This window comes from Orcinus orca, chromosome 3, assembly GCF_937001465.1.
Source record: "Orcinus orca chromosome 3, mOrcOrc1.1, whole genome shotgun sequence".
Lineage (NCBI taxonomy): Eukaryota > Metazoa > Chordata > Mammalia > Artiodactyla > Delphinidae > Orcinus > Orcinus orca.
In genome coordinates this window covers 118,910,931-118,936,942 of record NC_064561.1, presented here as the reverse complement: position 1 = coordinate 118,936,942, position 26,012 = coordinate 118,910,931, and the positions used below count along the sequence as shown (strand labels likewise).

Genomic DNA, 26,012 nt, shown 5'->3' with positions numbered 1-26,012 from the left:
AGGGAAGCCCAAGCTTCACCGGTTTTGAGATCTGCAGTGAGCAGTATATGAGAGCATAGGCTGCTGGACCATGTAGGAAGTGGAGAAGTGTGCAGGGTGTTTGATCTCAACAAACTTGCAGTTTTTCTTTATCAAAAATGTCACATGTCAGAACACAGGTGACCAAGTCCTATGTCAGAACACAGCTGACTTTGTAGTTTGTCTGGCAAACACCAATTTTAGATCTTTTAAAAATCATTAATAAGGACATTGCCTCCACAGCCTGCTGCAATCCCCCATTAACTACCAAAATTGCATTTACCTCCACTAAGGGACTGCAGTCTGTGCCAACACAGGCCTAGACAACGGATGTTCCAGGATGATCATTTAAAGATGTCTCAGACTTTTCATGCATGTAATTGACAGTGATTTTGAGACAGTTGACTCTGATTTTGAATCCTAGAGGGATGAGCTCTGATCAATGGAAAAAAAGCTTCACTTGCTACAGGAAGATATGCCAAGCCAGGAAAAATTTTTTTTGTTCAAATATCACTAGAATTATATATTAAGAAAATTATATATTCAAGTAGTTCAGCCCATGCAGAAAACTTCCAAAGGAACATGTATGGCATAAATCTTACATTGTATTTGATTTTACAATTCAGTAGGTGTTTGTAAACACAAAAGATCACGAATAGCCAAAGCAATCTTGAGAAAGAAAAACGGAGCTGGAGTAATAGGCTCCCTGACTTCAGACTATACTGCAAAGCTATAGTCATCAAAACAGTATGGTACTGACACGACAACAGAAATATAGATCAATGGAACAGGATAGACAGTCCAGAGGTAAACCCACACACTTATGGTTACCTAATCTATGACAAAGGAGGCAAGAATGTACAATGGAGAAAAAACAGTCTCTTCAGTAAGTGGTGCTGGGAAAACTGGACAGCCACATGTAAAAGAATGAAATTAGAACACACCCTAACCCCATACAGAAAAATAAACTCAAAATGGATTAAAGACCTAAATGTAAGGCCAATACTATAAAACTCTTAGAAGAAAACAGGTAGAACACTCTCTGACATAAATTGCAGCAAGATCTTTTTTGATCCACTTCCTAGAATAATGAAAATAAAAACAAAAATAAACAAATGGGACCTAATTAAACTTAAAAGTTTTTGCACAACAAAGGAAACCATAAAAAAAAAAAAAAAGAAAAGACAGCCCACAGAATGGGAGAAAATATTTACAAACGCAGCAACCAACAAGGGATTAATCTCCAAAATATACAAACAGCTCATGCAGCTCAGTATCAAAAGAAACAAACAACCCAATCAGAAAAGGCGCGGAAGATCTAAATAGACATTTCTCCAAAGAAGACATACTGATGGTTAAAAAGCACATGAAAAGATGCTCAACATCACTAATTATTAGAGAAATGCAAATCAAAACTACAATGAGCTATCACCTCACACTGGTCAGAATGGCCATCATCAAAAAATCTACAAACAAATGCTGGAGAGGGTGTGGTAAAAAGGGAATCCTCCTCCACTGTTGGTGGGAATGCAAACTGGTGCAGCCACTATGAAGAACAGTATGGAGGTTCCTTAAAAAACTAAAAACAGAGCTACTGTATGATCCAGTAATCCCACTCCTGGGCATATATCCAGAGAAAACCATAGTTCAAAAAGATACATGCACCCAGTGTTCATTGCAGCGCTATTTACAATAGCCAAGACATGGAAGCAACCTAAATGTCCATCAACAGAGGAATGGATAAAGAAGATGTGGTACATATATACAATGGAATATTACTCATCCATAAAAACGAACAAAATAATGCCATTTGCAGCAACATGGTTGAGTGAAGTAAGTCAGACAGAGAAAGACAAATATCATATGATACTGCTTATATGTGGAATCTAAAAAAAAAGCTGCAAATGAACTTATCTACAAAACAGAAATAGAGTTACAGATGTTGAAAATAAACTTATGGTTACTGGGGGTAAGTGGGGGAGGGATAAATTGGAAGACTGGGATTGACACATACATACTACTATATATAAAATAGAAAACTAATAAGAACCTACTGTATAGCACAGGGAACTCTGCTCAATACTTTGTAATGGCCTACATAGGAAAAGAATCTAAAAAAGAGTGAATATATGTATATATATAACAGATTCACTTTGTTGTACACCTGAAACTAACACAACATTGTAAATCAACTATACCCCAATAAAAATTTTAAAAGTAAATAAATGGGGCTTCCTGGTGACGCAGTGGTTGAGAGTCCGCCTGCCGATGCATGGGACACCGGTTCGTGCCCCGGTCCGGGAAGATCCCACATGCCGCAGAGCGGCTGGTCCCGTGAGCCATGGCCACTGAGCCTGCGCGTCTGGAGCCTGTGCTCCGCAACAGGAGAGGCCACAGCAGTGAGAGGCCCTCGTACCACAGACACACAAAAAATAAATAAATAAATAAATGTATGTTCGTAAAAACATACATTTGTGAAGAATTTTGTTAATTCTTTTGAAAACTACATTGTCAAGGACAGAATCATTGTGTCTATTAGAAATATGGGTACAATTTATGAGGCCCAAATTTTGACTGTGGGGCAGGAACTGTTTAGGTCTTAAATTGATCATCACCAGATTGAAGAAGAAATAACTTGCTTTGTGCAGAGCATGGTATATAGTAGACTAGAGGGCAGTCATTATAAAGTTGCTATTTGATTTACTGTGCTTGAAAAGGAAATCACAAATAATGATTGTGATCCTGATGGTCATGACGACTAATGATGAATATAGCTTTCTTTGAGCACCTACTAGTGCCAGGCATCCTTAGAAGCACTTAACGCATTTAATCAGCAAATAACCTTAACCAATGGGATAAATGCTGAGATGAGTTTATTTCCCTCCTAATCTCAGGCATTCATAAATGGGCCACTGCCGATAAGATATTAGAGTTGGGTAAAATATTCCAGGGCTTTTTGGAGAAGGTCAACCTTGACTGAACACCTGAGAGGTGGCTGGTTTTTCGGGAAAAGCACACTCATCTAGCTCGGGTGGATATTAAGGCAGGAGCTTGGTTGTGGCCACGTTATAGCAGATGTAGCAAAGCTCCACTTTGGCTTGAGTTCCACTGGTTTCTTTAGTTCTCCTTTTACTCTGATCATCCACTTTATAATAGAAACCTCAGGCTGTTCCCCAAAAAGACAGTATGGCCTATCTTGAGTATGTATGGAAACTTGTGTGGTGTGTTTTGAGTTATTAGATTGATCGGAAGGGAGTAGTCACTGGCAGTGAGTGGCTGGAAGAGTGAGGGATGTTAAGTGCCCTGAAAGGTGAGATAATCCCACACAGTAAAGAATCATTTTATCCAAAATGCGCATGACTCTTCTTGAAATGCAGTGCAGGTGATTCAGGTCCGCACCAAGAGATAGCCAGGGTGGCTTTATAGTGGCAGACCTGGAATCGAGGATGGTACAGTGGGCAGGAATTCTTAGAATCAAATCTGGAATACTTTTTTCCAAGTTTTTTGGAAATTGTTAGACTCCAGTGAGAATATGCTAATATTATGGCACGTGAGTTTGTTCAACAATTTTTGCATAATGCACCTTTGCTGTGGAAACTTCAGAAGTAGAAAGAAAAAGGATAACCCCTTTATGTTATGAGTTTGTTAGTATATATCTTTTATGTTATGTTAGTGTACATCCTTCCAGGCTTTACTATGCGTACTAATAAATTGCACAAAGATGAGATCATAAAGACAACACACAACTTTTTAAATCGCCATTTTTGAGTATTTGCATGGAAGGGAATAAGTTTCATAGCCTCAGATAAATACTATATGCTTGTAAATTTTTGATGTTTTTAAAAAATTGTGTATGGGAAGAGACATAAATATTTAGATTTCAAGTAGCAGTAAGCTTTAGTGATATTTTAAGTTTTATTTATCTTTGCTTTATTCCAAACAATATTGGAAGTGGTTCATTTACATTACATGTCAACATTGACTTGTGAAGTAGTGCTTTGGTCAGTAAGATAAGGGCATTTCTGCAGACCACTGTCACAGGGATAGCTTTCTTCCACAGACTCTCTAAGGCATTAGGCAGCAGTCTGTAGATACTGTTATTCTGTCTATTGCTTTGAGAATTTCTAAGTTTCCAAAGTTCATCCTGAGCAGTGCTCTCCTATCAAACCCTCCAGGCCCTGATGCCTGAACTTTCCTCCAATGACCCTTTAATAGGGAGCCAGTTCTCAAGGGGTTTGTCATCCGTCAACAATTTCTTCTATCTTTTTGGTGGCAGGTAACTGTTATATTGTTAGTGCACCTTAGTGCAGTTAATTTGTTATTAACTGTTAGTTAATTTGTTTTTTTCTTTAGAATTTAGAATTTTTCTTCTGGGTGGGGAGGATACGAAACAGAGCTTCATGCTTTCTTTTGCACAGGCAGTATTCTGACAGAAAGCCTCCATGCCTTGAGGCACTAGTCTTTCTTTTGTTAGTCTAAAGCCAGGGAAGGAAGGGCCGGGTCCCACTCGCTCTGTGAATGCTAGACCATTGGCCTCCGTGCTCTCTGGAGGGGCCAGGAAACTAAGGAAGCTGAAGAATGGCTAAAGGACATTTCAAGCTAATTTATTATTGAATTGTGTTGTTCAAGTCTTTCACTTGCCTCAAGGTGAGTTGCAGCTGACTCATATAGCTCTGTCAGATTCATAGGCCAGTTAGGAAGTCACTTATAGCTTTATTAATGACATAGTTCATACATCTTATATTTACTAGAATTGATGAATCAATTAATTAATTGATTTAGCAAGTGTTTAATTAAAATCTGTAATGATGACTTAATTTTTATCAAAAACCATGACCTTTTCACATACATAATGGAAAATATGATATAAAATTTAACAGTATTTTTTCCCTGAATGTTTGGATTATGAGTAATTTTCATTATCTTTCTTCCCTATTTTACCAGCATTGTGTTAGCTTGTTTTTTGTTTTGTTTTGTTTTGTTTTGTTTTGGGTCTGAGGGCCCATGTTGTAATGTAAAGCTCACAGTGAGCATAGGTCTTTTTTCCTGAGATAACTAAATCTCAGAAGCCACTGGCTTCAATGTGCAGTTTGAATTCTTGTCCCCAAAACGTTTTACACAATTATTGTTATAGCCCTTGGATTTTGGTACTTTAGATGGGAAAGAGTTTGATATTAGGATACATGTGGTTTAAAGTAATTTTTACAGAAGTGACAATAATAAGGCAGGCAGGCAGATAAATAGCTTATTACAACACATTTGCTAATATAATGGGAACTATTACTGGAAGAAAAAGAGCAAATCAAATGAATTAAATGTTTACATTGGAAGAATTTCTAAGTTTGATCAAATTCAAACCAATTATACTATTTTTAAAAATTATTTTTAATTGTGAACTATAAATATCAACCCAATCATGTATCAGTGGAATGGCTTTGATTTTTTCCTCCTAAGTCTGTTAAGACCGGTGTTTCTCAACCCTGGCTACTTATTAGGATTAACCAGGGGTCTGTGGGGGAAGGTTTAACCGATCCTGATGTCCAGGTTATACCCTTGAGCATGATCTATGGAGAAGACCTCAAAGTTTTTCTGAAACTCCCTAGCTGATTCTAATATGCTTACAACTGCTTTGATAGATTATTGAATTTTTATGTATATTGAATTGAAAGATTGGCTTTTAAAAAACATTTTTTTCAATTAGAAAAGCAGAATTTGCTTCTCAGCCACTTGAAATTTGGCTCCTATCATAGGAATAAGTATCTTCCCATGGAGCAAGGATGTTCAATTTGGCAGACCTCAAGTACAGGGAGAGCCACAAAGGACTGTATTTATCTTTCCCCTGGGCTCACAGCAGTCATTACACGCAAATATGTTTATTTATCAGAATAATAAATGAGTGGTTCTGCAGTTCTGTTTCAGATTCACATGCAAGATTCTCAGTATCTTCAAAGAAGGGCCTTTCAAAGACTAAAACCTCAAACTCCCTTGCTTTTTATCTTTTTCTGCTCTCTACATATATATGAGTTTTGGCAGGCAAGATTTTCATTGACTAAAATCAAAGGGAGAAACATTAAAAAAAATTTAAAACAACAACAGAAGAATCCCAGATATTTCAAGCAGGATGAAGAGCTAGCAATCAGGCTCCTTCCTTAGAAAGAAAAATATGGGAATACAGTATTCTTAGAATTCTATCCCCATCCAAGAATCTTACATTTGTTGATCAAACCAATAGTTTCTTTGTTAGAAAACGAAGAATCTAAGCTTTCTCTCCACCTTGGGAATACTCTCCTGAATAAACGGACTTCAGGCTGTAGTCAGATACCAACTGAATGAAAGAGCCATCTTTTAGTAGCTGAGGCATGTGAAACTGGACAACCCCAGTGAACAGAGATAAGCTGAGAAGGAAAATTGTTTGATTTCAGAAAAGACATGGAGTTACCCTCTGGGCTGACCCAAGTTGTCTCAGATGATGAGTGGCTATGGAGGTGACAAAACTTTATTGGCCTGAAAGAAATATAGAGAAAATAAATAAGCTTCGTTTGCTCTTAGTGAAAAAAACAATGTGTGTGCAGTGAATTTCCTCCTTAAGATTGGAGCGAGTAGCCTGCTGTCAGTTTCCTAAATATATCACCTATAGAGAGGCAAAGACTTCAGAGCCATCTTAAGCTCTGCCCCTAAATAATCCTAAATGAAGGGCCCAAGAAATCATACTACCTAATAATGCTTTAATGTAACGCTTGAGTTTTTTTGGGGTTTTTTTTGCGGTACGCGGGCCTCTCACTGTTGTGGCCTCTCCCGTTGTGGAGCACAGGCTCCGGACACGTAGGTTCAGCGGCCATGGCTCACGGGCCCAGCTGCTCCGCGGCATGTGGGATCTTCCTGGACCAGGGCACAAACCCGCGCCCCGCGCATCGGCAGGTGGACCCCCAACCATTGCGCTACCCGGGAAGCCCGAGTTTTTTTTTTTTTAAACTATCCTTGCATATCTGACCATCCTGGACAGGGTCGCTTCTACTCAAGAATAGTCTTAGTATTAAGCCTTGTCACTTGGTAGGGAACCAAGGCCATCACATCTGAACAGTGAACTTTTTAATTAAGCACTATGAAAACCCATAGGACCCTTCAATATTAGTACCAAGCAGGTTTGTATATGACCTAGCCTTAATAATACAACAGATTTTCTGGAAAAGTGAAGGTGATATCTTTCATCTGTGTGAGAACTTAAACACTAAAAGAAGATGATTTAATTTCATGTTATCCTTGGACTTTCTTCTCCAAGGTTGTTCAGTGTATTCCAAATAAGTATGGGCGATATTTTAAAGTACATTTTTCTGTTTGAATGTCAGTGACCCAAATTGTTTTAGGTGTGCTTGCATTCAAGTCATTGCATCAGCAAGAGATTCCTGCACCCAAGAAACCATTTTTTAAATACCAGGAATATCCAGAAACTGTGTTCCACGTTGAAAATTCAGGAAGGAATGGAAATACTGAAAAATATGTTCCTTGTTATTGGATTGTAAAGTGCTAGAGAGAAAGACTTTAGTAAGAAAATTAAAACCTTTCTTTTTTAATTCACTACTACTAATTAAAGTCATACAGTATCTCAAGTATGTAAATCTAATCAATGACACCACAGATTCCTGGGATTGCTGACCTGATGAACAAAATAAATTGTACTTTGACTCATGTAAAAAGCCGGTAGATTTGGGGATAGTACTGTTACTGATTTAACAACAACACAGGTGTCCTCCTTTCTGTTGTTGTTGTTAACTTTACAAAATATAGGAAATGGGAATTCAGTTGTGTTTACAATTTGAACTCACATGTATCAGAACAAGGATGGGTTGAATGTCTTTTCTTGAAATAATGTATTTATAGAGTTTGACACAAAGAAAAGTAGCTAAGATTCTATAACTCAGAAGAATCAAGAGATACTGCAGTAACACAAAGTTGACTTTTAATGTTTGTTTACCAGTTCATTTTATCTTACAGAAAATGAAAACATTTTTTTTTTTTGTAATACAGATTGGTTCTTCTCAGATTTGTACTCGGCAGGTATTAAATGCCTTGAAATACTGACTCCCTTTTAATCAGGTGGCGTAATGACTTTTGTATTTTTCATTTCTCTCGTTGTACATCATTGCTGTGCTGGCAGTAGTGAGCTATGATACAGTTAACTCCTCAACACAACTGTGTCAGTTATCCATTGATCATTCTTGATGCATTCTATGCTGAGAATGGATGGGTAATTCCCTTTTCATCCTTCCCTCTTTAGTAGTCAGCTACTCCTTGAGACCACCATATTCTTTGGAGCATTGAAATCAAGAAACCCAGTATGGCTGCCTGCAACCAAATTGGAATCTCCTTTGAGACTACTTCTAATTGCCAAAATAATAAGTGACTATATTATTGCATAAAATAAAACTTTAACAGGTACCGGCCCCCTTTCTATGAGAGAAAGTTTAAATTTACAAATACCATATTTGACTAGAAATTACTGTGATAAAATATGGCAGCAGTCATTAAAAGATGGCTTCCAGTGTTAACATGACTAACTTGTTTTTATTCTTATACTGTCTTTTATATGAATCATTTCTTTTTGTTTAGGTTTTCCAATGTAGGTGAGTCAGCGAAATGTGCAGATATACTTTGTTCCTTAAATGGGCCAAGTGTTAATTATGGACAAAATGATCAAAAGCTTTCCTAACTCAGACTCCCATCTCATCCCTCTGATACTCTTGGTACCCAAGTCTGAGGAGCAATTTTCTGAATTAACCAGTGTTGTACCGACTTTCTGTTAGGAATTGTGTTAGGATAACCTTTCTTTTTCGGACATTCTCAGTGAGATACCTTGAGGAATGAAGTAGGAAAATAGACATTTGGTGGAAAATGGCAAAATAAGAACATTAAAAAGAAACTCTTATTCAAGGAGGAGTCCAAAAAGGTATGGGAACTCTGATCCTTTGGGGGAAGTCAGAAGAAGATAAAAATTCTGCCCAGCAGTATTCATTCTTTTAAGACATATATATATATATTTTTACAAGCATGGAAAAATGGTGTGCAGTCAGTATAGATTTTAATCAACTAACAGTCACTCCAGAGATTTTGATCAGCACCAATTCCTGTACTAGTAAGTATTCAAAAGTTAAGAAATGCTACTATGCTTAATATTATAAAGGTAGAGTTCTGCAGCAATAACTGAAAATTATATATCTGCTTCAATAGAAATTTGTGTCCACTTGCAATTCCAATAAGATTTTTGTAACGTGGGTAATAATCACTCAAGTATGGGTTTCCTCCAATGAGCTAACCCCCATATTTGAGGTACTAGAGTCACTATTTTGGAGATAGTCCCTCTTTGAATAACATATTCATCTTATCCTAGACCATTCAGGTATTTTTAATTTAGAAGTTTGAGTTCTATTTGTATTAGCAGTGTTTGAGTTAAACCTCACAATCTCTTTGGATTTATATTTTTTGTACAATTTGCATATCCAACCTAATGTAAAAATGTGCATGCATACATTCTCATCTTTTAATATGAAAGCATCTGAAAATTTCCAGATATGCTTTTGGTGGAAGAAATGATCTACTTTTATTTATAATATTCAGCCTAGATAATGTATGCATATAGTTATGATTTCATGGAATTCCAATTGTTCTATACCTTCCACACACATAATTCTACATTTATAGAGTAAATTTATTAGAATTATTACAGAGCTTTGAATGCAACCACAATCAATTCAGGAAACAGATTTATTTACTCATGTTCATGGGAGGAAAATCTACATAAAAACATTCATGAAAGCATACGAGCTATGTCATACTTGGATTATTATACTAAATCCCATTTATTAGAACTCATTGTGAAACAATGGGAAACCATGAAATGTAATTTGAATACAAATATTGGTCCCTGTGGGGTCTCAACAGTCATAAAAATATAGGAAAACCGAGCTTTATTTAAGATTGGAGCTGCTAACAGGGAAAATTGTTTTCCTGAAGCTGTTCTTACCCTTTCGTTTAAAGCCCTGAAGATTTTAGTGTAAACTCTTTGATGACAGCTTCAGCATTTCATTTAAGCCTAATGATGATCAGCAAGAAAAGTGACATCACTGACCACATTTTCTATATGGAGAAAGGTTTAAAACTACTTTGTTGACTTTTTTCCCCAAACACAGGCACCATTTGGGCTTTCTAGTATATATACAAATAGGAATAATAAGAATTTTTAAAGTTGGGTTCTTATTTCTTGGTTAGACAAGTATAGTAATTCCTTCCTTTTATGATTTAAATTTTTGTCATGTCATGTAAATAAAGAAATATTAAATATTTTAAAGTTATTTTTATAGGACAATAACATTTCGTAGGCTAACATAAAATCAAGCTGCTAAATTTTACAATTTTTCTGTCCAGCAGTTTATCTATATAACTGCCCTGAGTAGATGCTAAATGCTGCTTAGCAAACGGCCCTTAGAATTTAAATATAACTCAGTAAAGCTACTCAAAAGATAAAACAATTCTTCTCAGGCATGTGTAATTTTAACTAGAAGAAGGTAGGAGTCTCATTGGTTAAATATTACTTGCTTATTTTAGTTTCATACTTCATATAAATGGGATTATTAAGGGGTTTTAACTGTGCTTGTTATTATACATTGGAGTCCATATGAATTTTTTTTTTTTGGTCAAAAAGGCAGGATTTTAAAGAGTAAAATAATTCTGTCTATTGGAGCTTTGAAATATTTTAGAAAAGTGTAGCTTGTTCCCTTGTGAAACTGAGTTTTGTGCAGCCTCTCAGAATCTCAGTTTATGTAAAGAAGCCTGTATTTCACATCTGTTGCTCTAATCTGTTTATTGTAGTGCATTTCAAAATTGTACAAATGTGTAAAATTTGTGCTTGTGGCAGCTGCTACTCTGAGTAGCTTTACTTTCCTTAATTTAATCCTAGCAATCCTTAAGCTATTGCATGCCCCGATCATGAAAGGATACTCCGTTGAGATGATGTAGCCTAAACGGTTTGGCTCTAAAGCCTCCTTATGTAGTGCTTCCCTTAAAATTATATTAATTTATAATATATATTGAATGATAGCTTTACAAAAACAAATTAATGAATTGGTCTTTATGAAAATGACTTTACAGTAAGTAAAAAAGGGTTATCACAGTTTTGGTAACTTGCATGAGTTCATACTGAAAAAAAAAAACCTTTCACATGTTCTTAATGACTTTAAAACTGACGTGCTCTAGGGGCACGCTCAGTTGTATGCTCTGAAGCAGTAGACACCATACAGCTTATGCTTTTTATCTGGGAAACCCACGAAGCGCACTGCAGCCTCAATAGGACTGCAGCGCCTTCTTGGCCTAGAGATGGGGTAGCGGACACTGCCGTCCGCCATCCAGCCTGCATCGCAACGGTCATATCCCAGAAGTTTCCAGGCAGCGAATATCTGGCCCACTTTAGCAATCTGAGCACCATCATTGAGACAGGCCTGCACTGCTTCGTCGTAGGTCAGCTTGGTGGGGTGGATCAGGTAGTAAAATCGGCCTGTGGAGAAAAGGAGAGAGGGTCAGTGGGCCTGTCTGTGGCTCAGCCCCACAGAGGTGGAAGGAGCCCTAAATAGAAGTGTTTCTCAATGAAGGGGGATATAGAGCAGCGTCTGTAAAGGTTCTGAAACACAGGCTTGTCAGTTAAATGTAGTGCCCCTAGGTTGCTCTCCATTAAATTAGTTTTTTCCTTGCCCCTTAATGTCAGACATGCCCTTTTAGAGCTGTAAAAAAGAAAAGGGAAATGACAGGTCTCTTTTAGCTAATTAGTGGCAAAAAGGGCCCTTCTGTGGCACTAGAGAAGACAGAATTCCATGTTAAAAGCAAGAGCTATTTAAATTCTAGCTGTAGCAAGACTGAAGCCCAGCACAAGTTTCTAGAGAGGCAAAATTTGAATGTGAAAGGATCAAAAAACATTCCTGACAGAAAAGTCCATTTAAAAATAATCAAAAGCCCTCAAGTCCTTTTCATTACAGGTATCAATAAGACATTATTCTTATTCAAAGACTACAGTATGAAAATGCAAAACATACAGGAAGTCACTTGCCATAAATAATATGGACTCAGAATGTGAACTCAGTCTGTTCACTCACTAGCAAAGAGGATGAAGTTAGTTATTTTTTTCAATTTCCTTCTGTGGGAGCTCTGACACCTAACCATTTCTTGATTTTACAAGAAAGAGCAAGTTAGTCTCAACCACTAATTCAATTGTGTTAATTACTGAGATGCCTTCAATTTGTATCAAATATGCATGAAATGTATAAAATATGACATCAGCTGACTAAAGTGATACCCATCAGTGCAAGATTTTCTCAGACTTTTAGTTTCCGGCAGAATAGAATCAGACTGTCTAACCTGATTACACATTGTAATGTGATACCCTCCTGCCTCTCTTTAAATACAGATGATTGAAGTCTAAATTAATGCTTGCCTGTTCTTTCTAGACTAAGAGGATATGATTTGGAGAAAGGGCAGCCGTCACGGGAACATTAATAAGAGGGTTAGTTCTATCATCTGTAGCTGAGGCCGGCAAACTACAGTGCACGGGTCCAGTGAGGTTTTATTAGAACACAGTCACACCCATCTGTTTAATATTGTTCACGGCGGCTTTTGTGTTATAACATACAAAGCTACATGGAGTGGTTGCAACAGAGACCATATGGCCCACAAAGCCAAAAATATTTACTCTCTGACGCTTTACAGAAAGTTTGTTGATCCCTGATCCCTTGCTGTTTTCGCCAAAGCATGTCACCAGGCACCTGAAATATAAAATAATGGGGCCAGGGCCGCACGCGTGATTTAATGCTTTACTGTGTCATCTTAAAATTCTTAATAATTGTTTAACAAGAAGCCCACGTTTTCATTGTGCACTGGGCCCTACATGTTACGTCACTGGTTCTGGAAGGAGCAAGATAGGGTTGGGAGCTGTGTCACATTCAATGAGTCAGTCATCAACACTGATACAACCTGGATCTCTCACTTCTGCTTTCACCTCCAATGTTATTTCTACTTAATTTTCTTGCAAAGGTCTCTTTATCCTGAGCCCTCTCTTTATCAGAGAGATAATGCTCTCTCTGTATCCTAAGCTTTGCTGATCATCTATGAATAAATTGACATTGTAATTTAGAGAAGAAGACCGTGACACAGATGCCATCCTTACTTCAGTGGAGAGGTCTCTATCCGATGGAAGGCACACAGTGGCAGCATCATCTTTGGCAGTAAGAAAAAGACTCCATACAACATGACAGTTAAACTGTTTCATAATAACAGTTGGATGCAATAAAACCAAAGAATCATGGAAATATGTACTTTTGCTTGATGTCTTTGGATTTTAAAAAATTATGACATTTAAGAATTTCTTGTATCTGGAGCAACACTTCAAAGCTTCTTTTCTTTTTTTTTAAGTAGATAAGATTAAAAGTTTAAGTCACATCATAGTATGTATTGGTCTCTGGGATAGGAAACAAGGCAGTATGGTTAATATCTTACCATTGAAGTTGGATGTAAAACAGAAGACGTCATATCTGCTTTTATCTTTGTCCCAAAACCCATAGTTCCTGACTCCGGGCACTGTGTTCTGGCCTCCGCAGGGTTCTCTGGGTTTTGTGATGGGATACTGTACAGACCCATCACTGAGCCAGCCAGCATTGCACCAGTCCAGCCCACCCCTCCAGGCATCGTACAGCTGGTCAAAGGAGGCGATCACAGCATCCTGGTCCAGACAAGCCTGCTGTGCCTCGTGAAAATTGAGATTGTAGCGCCCCAGTCGTGGAAAATAAGGAAATACCACACCTGTCCAAAGGAGAAGGCAAGGAATCGTTAGTGGCACAAATCCCACTTGAGTGGGGAAAAACATAATGGAATCTCCATCAGATGAAGAAGCAGTTTTTGTTCAACTTGCAGTGTTTTCTCATAGTCCCATTTCCCTTCAAACAACCTCTCAGCTCTGAGCATCTCACAGTTAGCTCTTTGGTCTGGTAACTTCAGTGATTTACCTCTTTTGCTAAGAGTTCAGCTCAGTCCTCACAATTCTCCTTTCCGAAACGATTCGTCTGCAGATTACAGTTTCCAAATAGCGCTCCCTGAGAACTTACCTATTGCATATCTGACAACAACATAATTAAGCGGTCTTATTTCATATTAATAAGGTAACTTTTTACAGTGAGGCACTTCCGTAAAAAACATCGTGGCTCTCTTATCTGTTTCAACTTTTAGTGTAGTTCTTAATCTTATTTAATTCTGTCCTTGAACAATGTGACTAAAATAAGAGCTTTCGTTTTTAAAATGTTTCCATTACTATTTTTCAGTTTCTGTATTCATGTGTTGCAAACTGAAACTAAGCTTTTAAAAACATTTTTATTGCAAATAGGAAAAAAAAAAAAGCTTCCAGAAGCTTGTCCTGTACAAAGTAGGTACAAAATAGACATCTGTCAAAGTTATTGCCAAAGAATTAAATATTTTAGAGGACAAAAACCCTCAGTATATGTAAACACTGTGACTTGGCACTTGACTTTGGGAAGATGCGACAGCTTTCCAAAAGCATTTCTTTCCGTCAGATAATCATGGGAGATGTCTGAGCTGTTTCACAACTTTCTGCACAGTTTCTTTAAAGGGTAAGGATTGCATCATAAGAAAGCAAAGTTATATCATTTGTTGGACTCTATGAAGGACCACTATCAAAATGTCTCCCCCATGGTTGCTAAAAGACAATTAATTTCAAGTGATTATTCAAGGCTTTGCCTTGAATTTTTAAATATAATTAAAAATAATTCATATTTGAGTGTGTGGAATGTAAAAAACTGTCTGCTGACGCAGTAATTTGGTGGATTATACCAAATTATTGTATGAGACTCATATATTGTATGAGACTGCAGACCCTATACAAGATGGCTGCACAGTCCACGAACAGTGTAACCAGTACACAGGAAATGTATTCTTTTAGAAATTGTCCTGGAAGACTCTACAAGAAGAAATTTCAGTAGCCTAAATCAAGTCACATCCACTGAAAGTCTCTGCTGGACATGTTTGTCCCTGTAGGGCAGTCCAGCTGGCACCATCCACTAGAGGCAGAGATCCAGGAAGGCTTCCTGATCTCATCCTGCCTTCTCAGGTTCTTGGCTGAAGGATCTGTAAGCTGAATCGGAGCCAAAAGTAAGGAGGAAAAGACTCCCTTCGTTGCCTTTGCCCCCTGCAGCAATGGGCGGAATGGAGGTGGGGAAGGCCTGAAGATGACTCCTTCTAAGAAGGGCTGTGACCAGGCAGCCAGCTAAGACTCAGTCAGCACTGGGAAGGAGCTGCTCTGGTGCTCTCCGTCCCCTCATGCCTTCCATCCTCTTTCTCAGTAACCCCAGGAATGCCAGTGAAAAGGAAAATACTTAATTTATCCAGTAGAGGTTTCCTTGGCAGCTAGACCTTAAGTGAGAGAAAATCTCAAAGTATTTAAACCAAAATTCAACCATTTAGGCTGAATTCCATTTCTCAAATAGCTCAAGATGGTAACAGTGGAGAATGTAGACTCTTTTAATTTATAATAATTTTAAAGACCTAGACAACCTCTCAGTTTAAATTCACCAGACTGTGTTTGGTGGACTCCCATAGGCGTTGTGAAAATTTTTTCTTTAGTAATTTGTCCTTGATTAACCACTGAGTTATGTTTGATTCAGTTCCAAATCCAGTGTAATATATTTCTGAGTTCCTTTCACATTTAACATAATTTCATGCAATCATTACTCAAAGTCAAAGTGAAACCCTATATTAAAATTTTACTATTTTTCAATTGTAAGAATAAATGATCAACTTACAGTAACTCAAAAGATTTACTTAGCAGATTTTAATTAATGGTTGATGATGCTGGAAAGAACACATTCCAAGTAAATCAAGGTCAATTTCTGTGTCGCCACCAACATTTTAAAAGTTTCACTGTATTGTACACATTTGGTGCATACATTTCAACAATCAAATGTTTCGTGCAAGTGTGGGCATTTCTGGAACTGCATGTTTCTTAGTATTTTATTTATTTGCTCCTTTTACTTTCAGCTAGTTAAGATGTCAACATCTAAGACTATAATTACAGAAACCTTCTTGGCTCTGTGGAAAAAAGTGCAATTCCTACAGCTGAATTATGGAGCAAATGGTGATTGCTTTCATCCGGCATTACAAAAATAAGAAAAGTTAAACTTTCATGGGTGAGAAAGAAGGGTATATGATTATTTTCCAAATATGATTATTTTATACTTATATGTCAAAATATAATCAGAAGCTCTTTTCCGTGAAGGGCTGGTATGCATCTCTAAAAAGGGGATTAATAAGGAAGATACCTCACATGGAAAAGAATAATATCAAATGATGTGGGTAGTTTAGTCAACTGAAATGTTTTAAAAACACATTCTTTAAGACTTACAATTGCACAGACCAGTTCATCCTAGTGGTTGGCAAATATCAATTTTTTGGATATATGAAAGGTTTTCATGCCATGGTACATATAAAAGCTTAAGGAAATTTCAGTAACTCCACAAAGTAAATATTTTTAGTAATAAAAAGGTAGAGACCATGCAGAACAATTTTACCTTCTTCAGTGCCTCTCAGAGTACCTTTCAGTGCTATGTACATATCTGAAATTAGCTTTCTATTTCTAAAAGTTCTCAGACTCTATTTTTGTGTATTTGGCCCCATTTTCATCAATGGAAGACCAATACAGTGGAAGATTGGAAGCACAAATATGTTTTTCATATTATCTATATGTTTGTTGATTGTGCAAATGAATTCTGTATTGGGCTACTCATGAATGTCTAGTGACACTCTCCTTGTTATATTCATACAAGGCTTGTCTCTTGCTGGGTGTTGTTTCTAGCAGTGTAGGTAATTTGGTAGTAATCAGAGGGCTTTACCCTATCCAAGATGCTATATGAAAAAAAATTGTGTTTCCACAGCTAATTCCAACTCATCCTAGGTCAGTGTTTCAAAGGGTTTACTTTTTTTTAAATCAGTGTGATTTGAAAAACAGATCTTAAAACACAACTAAGAGCAAGGCATTGCACTCAGTACTCTAGGGTCCCTTGAGTTTGGAGTGTGGCCTATTTCTGCAAAGAGGCTATGATTTGATACATATACTATGGATATATAAATTTGAATCCAAGACAGAATAAAATCTTATAAATACAAACCATACAATTTGGGCATCTTGAAGAACGATATTTTTCTAATTGGGAAAATTCTTTGAAGCACATAGCATTTAATCTGGTATTAAAGGGCCAGTATGATTAAAGGCATTGTACAATTACAGTTGGAAAGGCAGCTTAATTATGACATTCAAAATGATACGCTTCCCTGGTCTTATATATGCATGTTAGAAGATTGACAAGGAGCTTGAGTGAAACTTGCTGATTGGTAGATGGTCCACTATAAGGATGTAATTGGTAATGGAAAAAGGACCTGGAATAAGAGCTAGTAAATGATAACCACAAGGTATCTCTTGTGCTACATGTGGTTTATCACAGCCTTCAAACCCTTATGTATATAATTGCTGCACCTTGAGCATCTACCCCAGACTAGGTGGAAATTGTCAAGTCCCTACCATCCTCAGGTAGCAATCAAGGTTCCTCAGATCTTATTCTATAATTAAAATGTTGTAATTTTATTTTAAAATGAGTTCTTATCTCATGTTGAAGTATATATAGATAAAATAATGTCTTGAGATTTTCTTGAAAATTATTCATTGGGGGTGGGAGTAAATAAAGCAAGATAAAATAAGATTGGCTATATCATGACATTTTTTGAAGCTGGTGATATATAGAGATTCATTATACTAGTCTTTCTACTTTTCCGAGTGTTCGAAATTGGCTATAATAAAAAGTTAAAAATTTTTATCCCACCCTGTTGCCATGCTGAGCCTTAAACCACTCAAGGCAGATGCTGTCTGTGGCATCTGTTATTCACATTTTGGCCTTTGAAGAGTGTCTCCCTCACACCTGTGATGCCCTCTTTCCCACTTTGTCATGCTCTCTACCCCTTGAAAGAACCAGGTGCACCTTTCATGGTCCAAATCAAATGTCTCTTCCTTTCCACCGCCTTCCATTGCATGCAGGCTTTTTTGTATTTGAAAGTATAAACCCATTGTATCAAACATTAACTCACCTATAAACTATTTACTGAGCACTTACTTTGTTTTGGCACTTGACTGCCTCAAGTAGATCCTATTTAGCAGGTGAAGACGGACAATTTGCAAATTTTACAAAACAAAATGAGATTAGAATTACAATGGAAATCTGTAGACAGTGCTCTGAGAACATCATAGCTGGGGGTGGAAGGGGAGGGCTCAGGGTAGAGTTGATCTTTTCTTTTTTAAAAAATAAATTTATTTATTTATTTATTTTTGGCTGAGTTGGGTCTTTTTTCTTGCGTGCGGGCTTTCTCTAGTTGTGGCGAGCGGGGGCTACTCTTCGTTGAGGTGCGCGGGCTTCTCATTGCAGTGGCTTCTCTTTTTGCGGAGCAGGGGCTCTGAGCACACAGGCTTCAGTAGTTGCAGTGTATGGGCTCAGTAGTTGTGGCTCGTGGGCTCTTGAGCGCAGGCTCAGTAGTTGTGGCGCACGGGCTTAGTTGCTCCGCGGCATGTGGGATCTTCCCGGACCACGGCTCGAATCTGTGTCCCCTGCATTGGCAGGCGGATTCTTAACCACTGCGCCACCAGGGAAGTCCCTTTGATCTTATTCTTTTTTTTCCGTACGTGGGCCTCTCACTGTTATGGCCTCTCCCGTTGCGGAGCACAGGCTCCAGACGCACAGGCTCAGCGGCCATGGCTCACGGGCCCAGCCGCTCCACGGCATGTGGGATCCTCCCGGACCGGGGCACAAACCCGTGTCCCCTGCATCGGCAGGCGGACTCTCAACCACCATGCCACCAGGGAAGCCCCTGATCTTATTCTTGAAGGAATATATTTTCTCCAGTTCAGAAATGAATTCACGTATATAATGTTAAATATGGAAATGTCAGTTATTTCAAGGCAGAGCCTCTGGGTAATGACTGCTTCTGCCCTTTTTATAGTACACAAGAAAGATGGAAAAACATTCTCTGCAGTGAGAATGGGCACACCAATTAATGAAGTATGACCAAAGGACAGTCCCTAAGTCATCTCCCAAATAACTTTGGGGCCTTTGAGAATCTTGAGAAAACTTCAGAAGAACTGAGACTGTCAAACACCACTGTCTCTCTGAAACCTGCATTTTTTCCCGCCCCAACAGAAACTTTCTCCTTCCTGCAAACTCCCAGATCATAGTAGATAAAAGCATGGACTTCATTCAGTGCCCTTGGTATCAAATTCTAGCCCTAGCTCTTACTCCTAGCCATGTTATCTTAGAAAAGGAGCTTTCCCTAAGTTTGAGCTGTCAAGGGACATTACTGAAAGTGAGCAAAATAAATACGCATATGATTAGAGCAATTTGTTTTACCTACTTACTTTACCAAATTCTACCTTATTTTAAAGTACTTACTTTTGAAAGTATCTTAGAATCTTTAATGGACTGTAAGATTGTTGAATGAAAGGAACCATGATTTGGAATTTTTTGTTTCTCATGGTACGAAAACAGCACTTGTAAAAATATTTATCATTTCAATTGGTTTCTTGGACACATTTACTTAGCTCTTATATACGTATGTGCTACATGGTAGAGAAGTGTTATGAAAGCATGGAAAACATGGAGATTTGGGAGAGTGCAGGGCCTATGCAGGAAAAATTACTCTTCTTACAATTCCCCTTCAACACCTCTAATTGTGTCTTAAAGGAAGTCTCAGTTTGACCGTAGAGTGTATTATCTTCTAACACGTGTTAAATCTGCTTTTCAAGAAAAGGGAGAGCTGGCTTCATGCTCAAAGCCACCAGCAAGCATGTATCCATTTATAATTAGAAATATCTTATGTTCGCTGTACTTATTTTTATGGTTTCCTTCTATTTCTGGCAAGTTATACTGGTTTCTATTTATTTAAAATATATTTTTAAGTAAGTGTAGGGAGATAATAAATATGGCATGTGAATTACTTAAGTTTAAGAAAAAGTAACTTAACATAATACAGTTCAACCTATTATTCATAGATTGGAAGCCAAGGTACAATAAGGATAAGTAACTTGCTCTGGTTACAAAACATATACTGACAAAGCTGGGACTAACATAAGCATCTTGATACTACTAGCGTCCAGTGCCTGATGCCCCTTTGATAAAAGAAAGTGACCCTCAATTAATATTTGATGATTGACTGTCTTCTCTAAGCCAATTACTTCTTTCATCCTGAATAATGCCAATGTTCATTGATATGAAAGTGAATCAATAAAAACTCAAAGTATAAGGTGGCATGCAATCAGGAGCCAAGAACTACAACTAAGAGAGACAAGAGAAGGTCACAAAAATGAACTTTACAACATCAAGCAATGTATCAGATACATAAAGCTAAAAAATCTGCATGCATGTGGTGGCACTCTGGGGTATTCAGAAGGTCACATCTTCAGTGAAGTGCTAGTGTGCCAAACATATTTTTCCAAAAGCCACAAATCTGGCCTAGAATGTGGAAGGAGCTTCTAGCAAACACATACCTATAGTTTATATAAGGAAGGAAAGTCTTCTATTAATGCAGCCAAAATTCATCCTTCCATGTAAAGAGACACTGAAATTCATGAATAAAGGGTGTCTTGAGATACATGAGAAACTAAGGAGACGCCTAAAGGGCTTTGGGCAGAGGGGAAACAGGATGGCATGGATACATTTTATTGTTTAGCTTTGTATACATTTTGATCTTTGACCCTACTGAATGTATTACATATTTAAGAAATAAAACTCCCCCCACAAAATGCCTTGACCATTTGGTATTCAGTGTCTAAGAGACTCTGGACCATTAAAAAAAATTACTTCTTTACAAGAATATTTAAATAAATCGAGAGTCTACTTTTTTGTTAAATTAAGTTTTCACAGTTATTTTACAAAATACAACTAAATGTATTTTAGTTAGCAGATGTCCTTCACAAAACTTGCCATTATTTTGAAACTGAGATAATTTTAGAAGCATAATAAAAAAGCTTCCACTCTGAATTTCTTCATAAGTATGTAATGAGTTTTAAATTTTGAATGGCATAAGGCAGTTTCTGAATGTTGTTAATTCAGTTCCACTGCATGTTTCTCCTACTTGCAAATAGCTTCACATTTGCATATAACCATTGTGTGTACATTTCAAATATGAAAGCTGGAATCATAGACAGATTGCAGATTACAAAAGAACAGAAAAACATTCTTTACATGGACTTTTGATTTCTCACATCAGCACCATGGTAACCATTAGACATTACTTGTCAGGAAAAAAAAAGCAATGATTAATTATCATTCCTAAGTTTTACATGATTTATAGATACTTACCTTGTAAATCTAATGCTACCACAGCAGTATCATCTTCTAATCCTTCAATCACCTCGCACTTGTATCTCCCATAATCCTCCAGGGTCAGGCCTGTGATCACCAGAGAAGCATCATTATCACTGCCTCCTTTCAGAAACACTCTACCCTGGTAGCCTCCATAGGTTTTCTTGTGGTATCCCATGGAAACAAAAACATCCACTTCCTTGAGGTAATCTGAAGTTAGCTTGGTCCACTTAATTCGGATTTTGTGGGTTCCTGAGCCAAGTGCTGTAGGGTCTCGGTAAAATTTACATGGCAGTGTAATATTGCCACCTCTGTGTGAGAACACCTTGGCTTGTTCTGCTTCCACGAGTAGACTGGGGCCATTTTCTGCTATAATTGAAAAGAGAGAAAAAAAGGAAAGAACCATTAATATGCTTTTAGACTTTTTTATAATATGAAATATACTACCTACACAGGGTATCTGACAAAGAGTAGCATTGGCGATAAGCTTCTCTGCATTGTTGAGCAGTGATCTCCTTTGAACCACATAGAAGGGTACCTTTAGTAACTAGAGGGCATCTACAAGGTAGTCATGTCTTTTAAGCTACTGAAAAAAGGAAGGATGTACATTATAATCAATGAGAAATATTGCCTATAATACTCTATAGTCATCTGAAGCTTGAAGATGTCATCGTAAATTCTATTTATTTTTCTTCTACAGTTAAATATCAAAAACGTAGAAACAAGACCAAGAGAAGTGACAGGGAACCATAACTATTTCATCAATATAAACCCAAAATGTACAAGCTAGGTAAATTGATCTCTCCCCAGCTGAGCTTTCTAATACGGTAAGTCTGTATTGTATTTCTAGGAAAAGTATACAGCAACATGATTAACTTTCATTGTACTGTTCTGGCCAAAGAATTAGAATGTCCTCCCATCTCTGGCTTCAATTCAAATGTACACCTGCGATATGCCGTTCTGGAGCATTTCAAGCAACATGTATGTATTATTTTCACACAGAGGCCAGACATCAGAAAGGTATTTTTTAGTGAGTGCTTTTTAAAAAACTCCAGATTTTGAAATATATTCCTCAAACCTTGGGTGTTAAAAGTGCATCCAAAGGTATATTTATTTTCTAATTAAGCAGATAATTACGTTTCTTTATTCCCTTAAATCTCCTTCTACACCCCCCACCCCCCACCCCCCGCTACCCCTGCTTTCTGCTGTATCTTGGTTTACAGAATCCTCTCGCTTTGCTTCTGCCTTGCCACGCCTCGCCCTTTCGCTTCCCTCCTCCCTCCTCCAAGGACTTTACTGCCTTCCTGGGAGCACCATGATATTCCTAGCCTGCCAAGTCAGCACGGCCGCAGGCCTCTGGAGAGCCAGCTGTTATTTTCAGATCTTGGCTTTCTCTGGGGTTTCCCCTGGTTCGCTCGTTGCGCTTTTGACCTTGACAAGGTCTCTTGAGGATGTGCAAGCTTTGAAAATGAGAAAGCGATATAAGAATTCCTGGACACACATACCTCATCCACACACAGCTCTCAAAGGCTGCCAAAGCTGTCTTTCAAGCAGCCCTTCCTGCTTTAGGCTGGAGGTTCTGAATAAACCTTGGTCACAAATCGTTAACGATAGTACACAGGTCGTCAGGAGGAGTAGCAAGTCATCTCCAGACAAACCTCAAAACTTAGTTATTTAATGGCGCACGTAGGATTCAGATTTTAAAATAAAGGGTCCAAGAATAGACAGTGGTTATATTTTTATCATAGAGCAATCAAAATTCATATTTAAAAAATGAACATATTTATGTCAGCCCCAGTCCTCCGAAACTGAACAGTTGAACCACTTTTAAAGCCATCAGTGCCCCTACTTTGAATAGATCATAAACTGAGAGGATAATGGCTTAAGTAAAATGAATCACAAATCCAGCTCATTAAGCATTTCCTTTAGATTCTCTTCTTTATCTTCTTATTTAGGCCCATAGAATCATAAGACATAAAAGGTAAATGTATCCAACTCTACCCTATGTAGAATATTCCCCCTGCAATATCCCCAGGGACTGCATCCATGTTCTACCTAAATATTTGTAGTATCTTCTTTCTGGGAGGAGGAAAAGGTGCTGTTTAATAAGTCTGTTCAGCAATGCCTGAGGCCCTAGGGAACATGGATCTACCCACTACCTTGGGAGGACGCCTGAAGCTGGGCCTTCCCATGCTGGGACTTGAGTTTAGACAAGACATGAGGCCTTCAGAAAGTTGCAGTTTCATGATTCTCTCAAGCTTTTTACTTTAAAGTCAAAACTAATGTCCAAATGCGCTGGGCTAAAGGGGAGTTACAGTAGTTAGGAACATGGGCTTTGATGTGTCAGAGACCTTGTTCTAACCTCACCTCTTCAATTTGCTAGCTCTGAATCCTTGAGCAAGGTGTGCAAGCCCTAAGCCCCAATTTCCTTACGTGTGAACTAGGGAAAGTAATGTCTACTATGCATAGTTGACCTAATAGGCACATAAAGCACCTGAAATAATGGCTGACCCAAACTGTTCCTACTGCATAGTTTTCCCCCTGTATTTCTCCTATATGATACTGCCTAATATTGAGCATAATTTTGACCTATATTAACCTTCCATGGTTCCACTTACTTATAAAGTTTTTAACCACGTGGAGTAAAATAATACATACAATGCCACCTGTGTTATATAGGAAACCTGGAAATTATTGTGTGGTTTAGCATAATCATAAGGTATTCCAGAGTGAACACAAGGCCTGAGTGTTTTATAAATTAAAGAGTTAAAGCACAGATCAAAAGTCTTGTACAAGAGACTGAAATTTCTAATTTTTTTCTGAGGTTAACTGTAAATCATCTTGTAGTATTTTAGAAGTATAAGCTTATGATTTTTTTTAGGTACTATTTACTTATACTCTAGCATTCTGCGTAGATGATGACTTATGTGGTATAATGTTGAGACCTAAGCAGACACCAAAAACCCATTGGCTTCCCACAAAATAATTTTTCTAACAAGTCTGCTAGAATGTATAAATTTCCACCATTCTTATTTTTGGGGCAACTGGGGTGTTGAGGTAGTAGATGCCACGAGGCCCTGGCTGAAATTCAAAGAACCCTAAGAAAGTTGGGTAATGTGTAACTTTGAGTGACTGAGGGCCATTAACATTCATTAACCTAAATCCCCAACATGGCCTTTAGAACAATGTGTTTTATTAGCTTGTTTGCTTCTAGAAGCTCAACACTGCAGATTATACAGCATTGAGCATTGCTGGCGGGAGTGGCCTGTTGCAGAGCAGGTAAGATGTAGGAAAGAGCACTGGCCAGTGAGTCAGGAGCCCTGGGCTCTGTTGCAGGCTCTAGCAGGGCTTAGCTGTTTGAGTGACAGGTCTACATCATGAGAACATTGAGCTTAAGGTTCGTATCTGGCTCCCTATGGCAGGTTGTCATGATAGGGATCAGCCAGGAAACACACTAAGAGGGAGAGGGTAGAGGGCTGGAACAAAGGGAGCCTATAATGCTGATGGCAAACTTTGCACAGTCTTGTCTAGAGTAATCTGATCATTGGGTTAAAAATGTGGATTGGTTTGAAATTAATGTTTAAGTCAAAACTGTTCAATCAACAGGGCACTTGTAAAGCAAATCAAAAGATAAAAATAAACCTTGATCATCAGAATGAGTATTGGTTATCCTTTTTTTTTTTTTTTTTTTTAAATATTAACTAGAGAAAACCAAGCAGCATACATGTGCTCATTTTAGGGGGACTGAATTTTTTAAAAGTTCAGTCTGTAAGTTACAGGAATTTCATATTTTTATTAGTGAGTGTCAGTGACAGTGATGAAAGATTTGATGGCCTTCAAAGACCACAGTTGTCTCCAGGGGAAACAGCAGGGCTTCATTATTATTTTACAGTCTGCTGTGAAATCCAGAGGACATCATTCAGTTTCACCAAATGATGAAAGCAATGGCATGACCGAAAAGCTGATCTTTGTATCACTCTGTAATTTAGATGAAATCTTTTAAACAATAGGACAAAAACAATTTAGAAATATGGTATTGGACTATTACCTATTGTTCTTAGTTCTATTAAAAGTTTAAACATTTGGGGGGGCAATTCATTGCCAAAGAAATAGAGGTGACAGAAAGTAAAAAAAAAAAGGTGTTATGGGTCAAAGTTTGTCTTTTAAAAATAAATAACTTTTTGGATTGTACAAAATAACCAGTCTTGGTGTTGGTTACTTTCTCACTGGTGTATAATGAAGAAGCCTCCAGACTTTTGGATTTCCTAGACCAATAAAATGTAAAAAGAACCCAAACAAACAAAACTGAGGAATATATTTAAGATGGTTAAACAAAGACAAAAAATACTCCCCTTCCAAGAAAAAATTCTACCACCATCATTTGATTTTTTTATTGTGGTAAAATACACATAACATAAAATTTGCCATTTTAACCATTTTTAAGTGTGTGATTCAGTGGCATTAATTACTTTCACATTGTTGTGCAACTGAGGCAGGAGATAGATGGGCCACAGGCTGAGCAGCTGGAGTTTGTCCCCTCTGGAGAGATACTTC

At 37.7% G+C, this 26,012-nt stretch overlaps 1 protein-coding gene across 1 annotated transcript in view; it reads right to left on the bottom strand.

Moving 5' to 3' along the window:
- Positions 1–11,125: 11,125 nt before the first annotated feature.
- The window catches only part of HAPLN1 (hyaluronan and proteoglycan link protein 1), a 31,011-nt gene continuing 16,124 nt past the window's right edge, over positions 11,126–26,012 (bottom strand). Inside the window, exons 2-4 of the mRNA XM_004281632.4 lie at positions 21,456–21,827; positions 13,552–13,854; positions 11,126–11,563 (exon numbers count right to left, since the gene is read on the bottom strand). Of these exons, the coding sequence (XP_004281680.1) occupies positions 11,274–11,563; positions 13,552–13,854; positions 21,456–21,827 (965 nt within the window). The 3' untranslated portion in view covers positions 11,126–11,273. The remainder of the gene's footprint in view (positions 11,564–13,551; positions 13,855–21,455; positions 21,828–26,012) is intronic.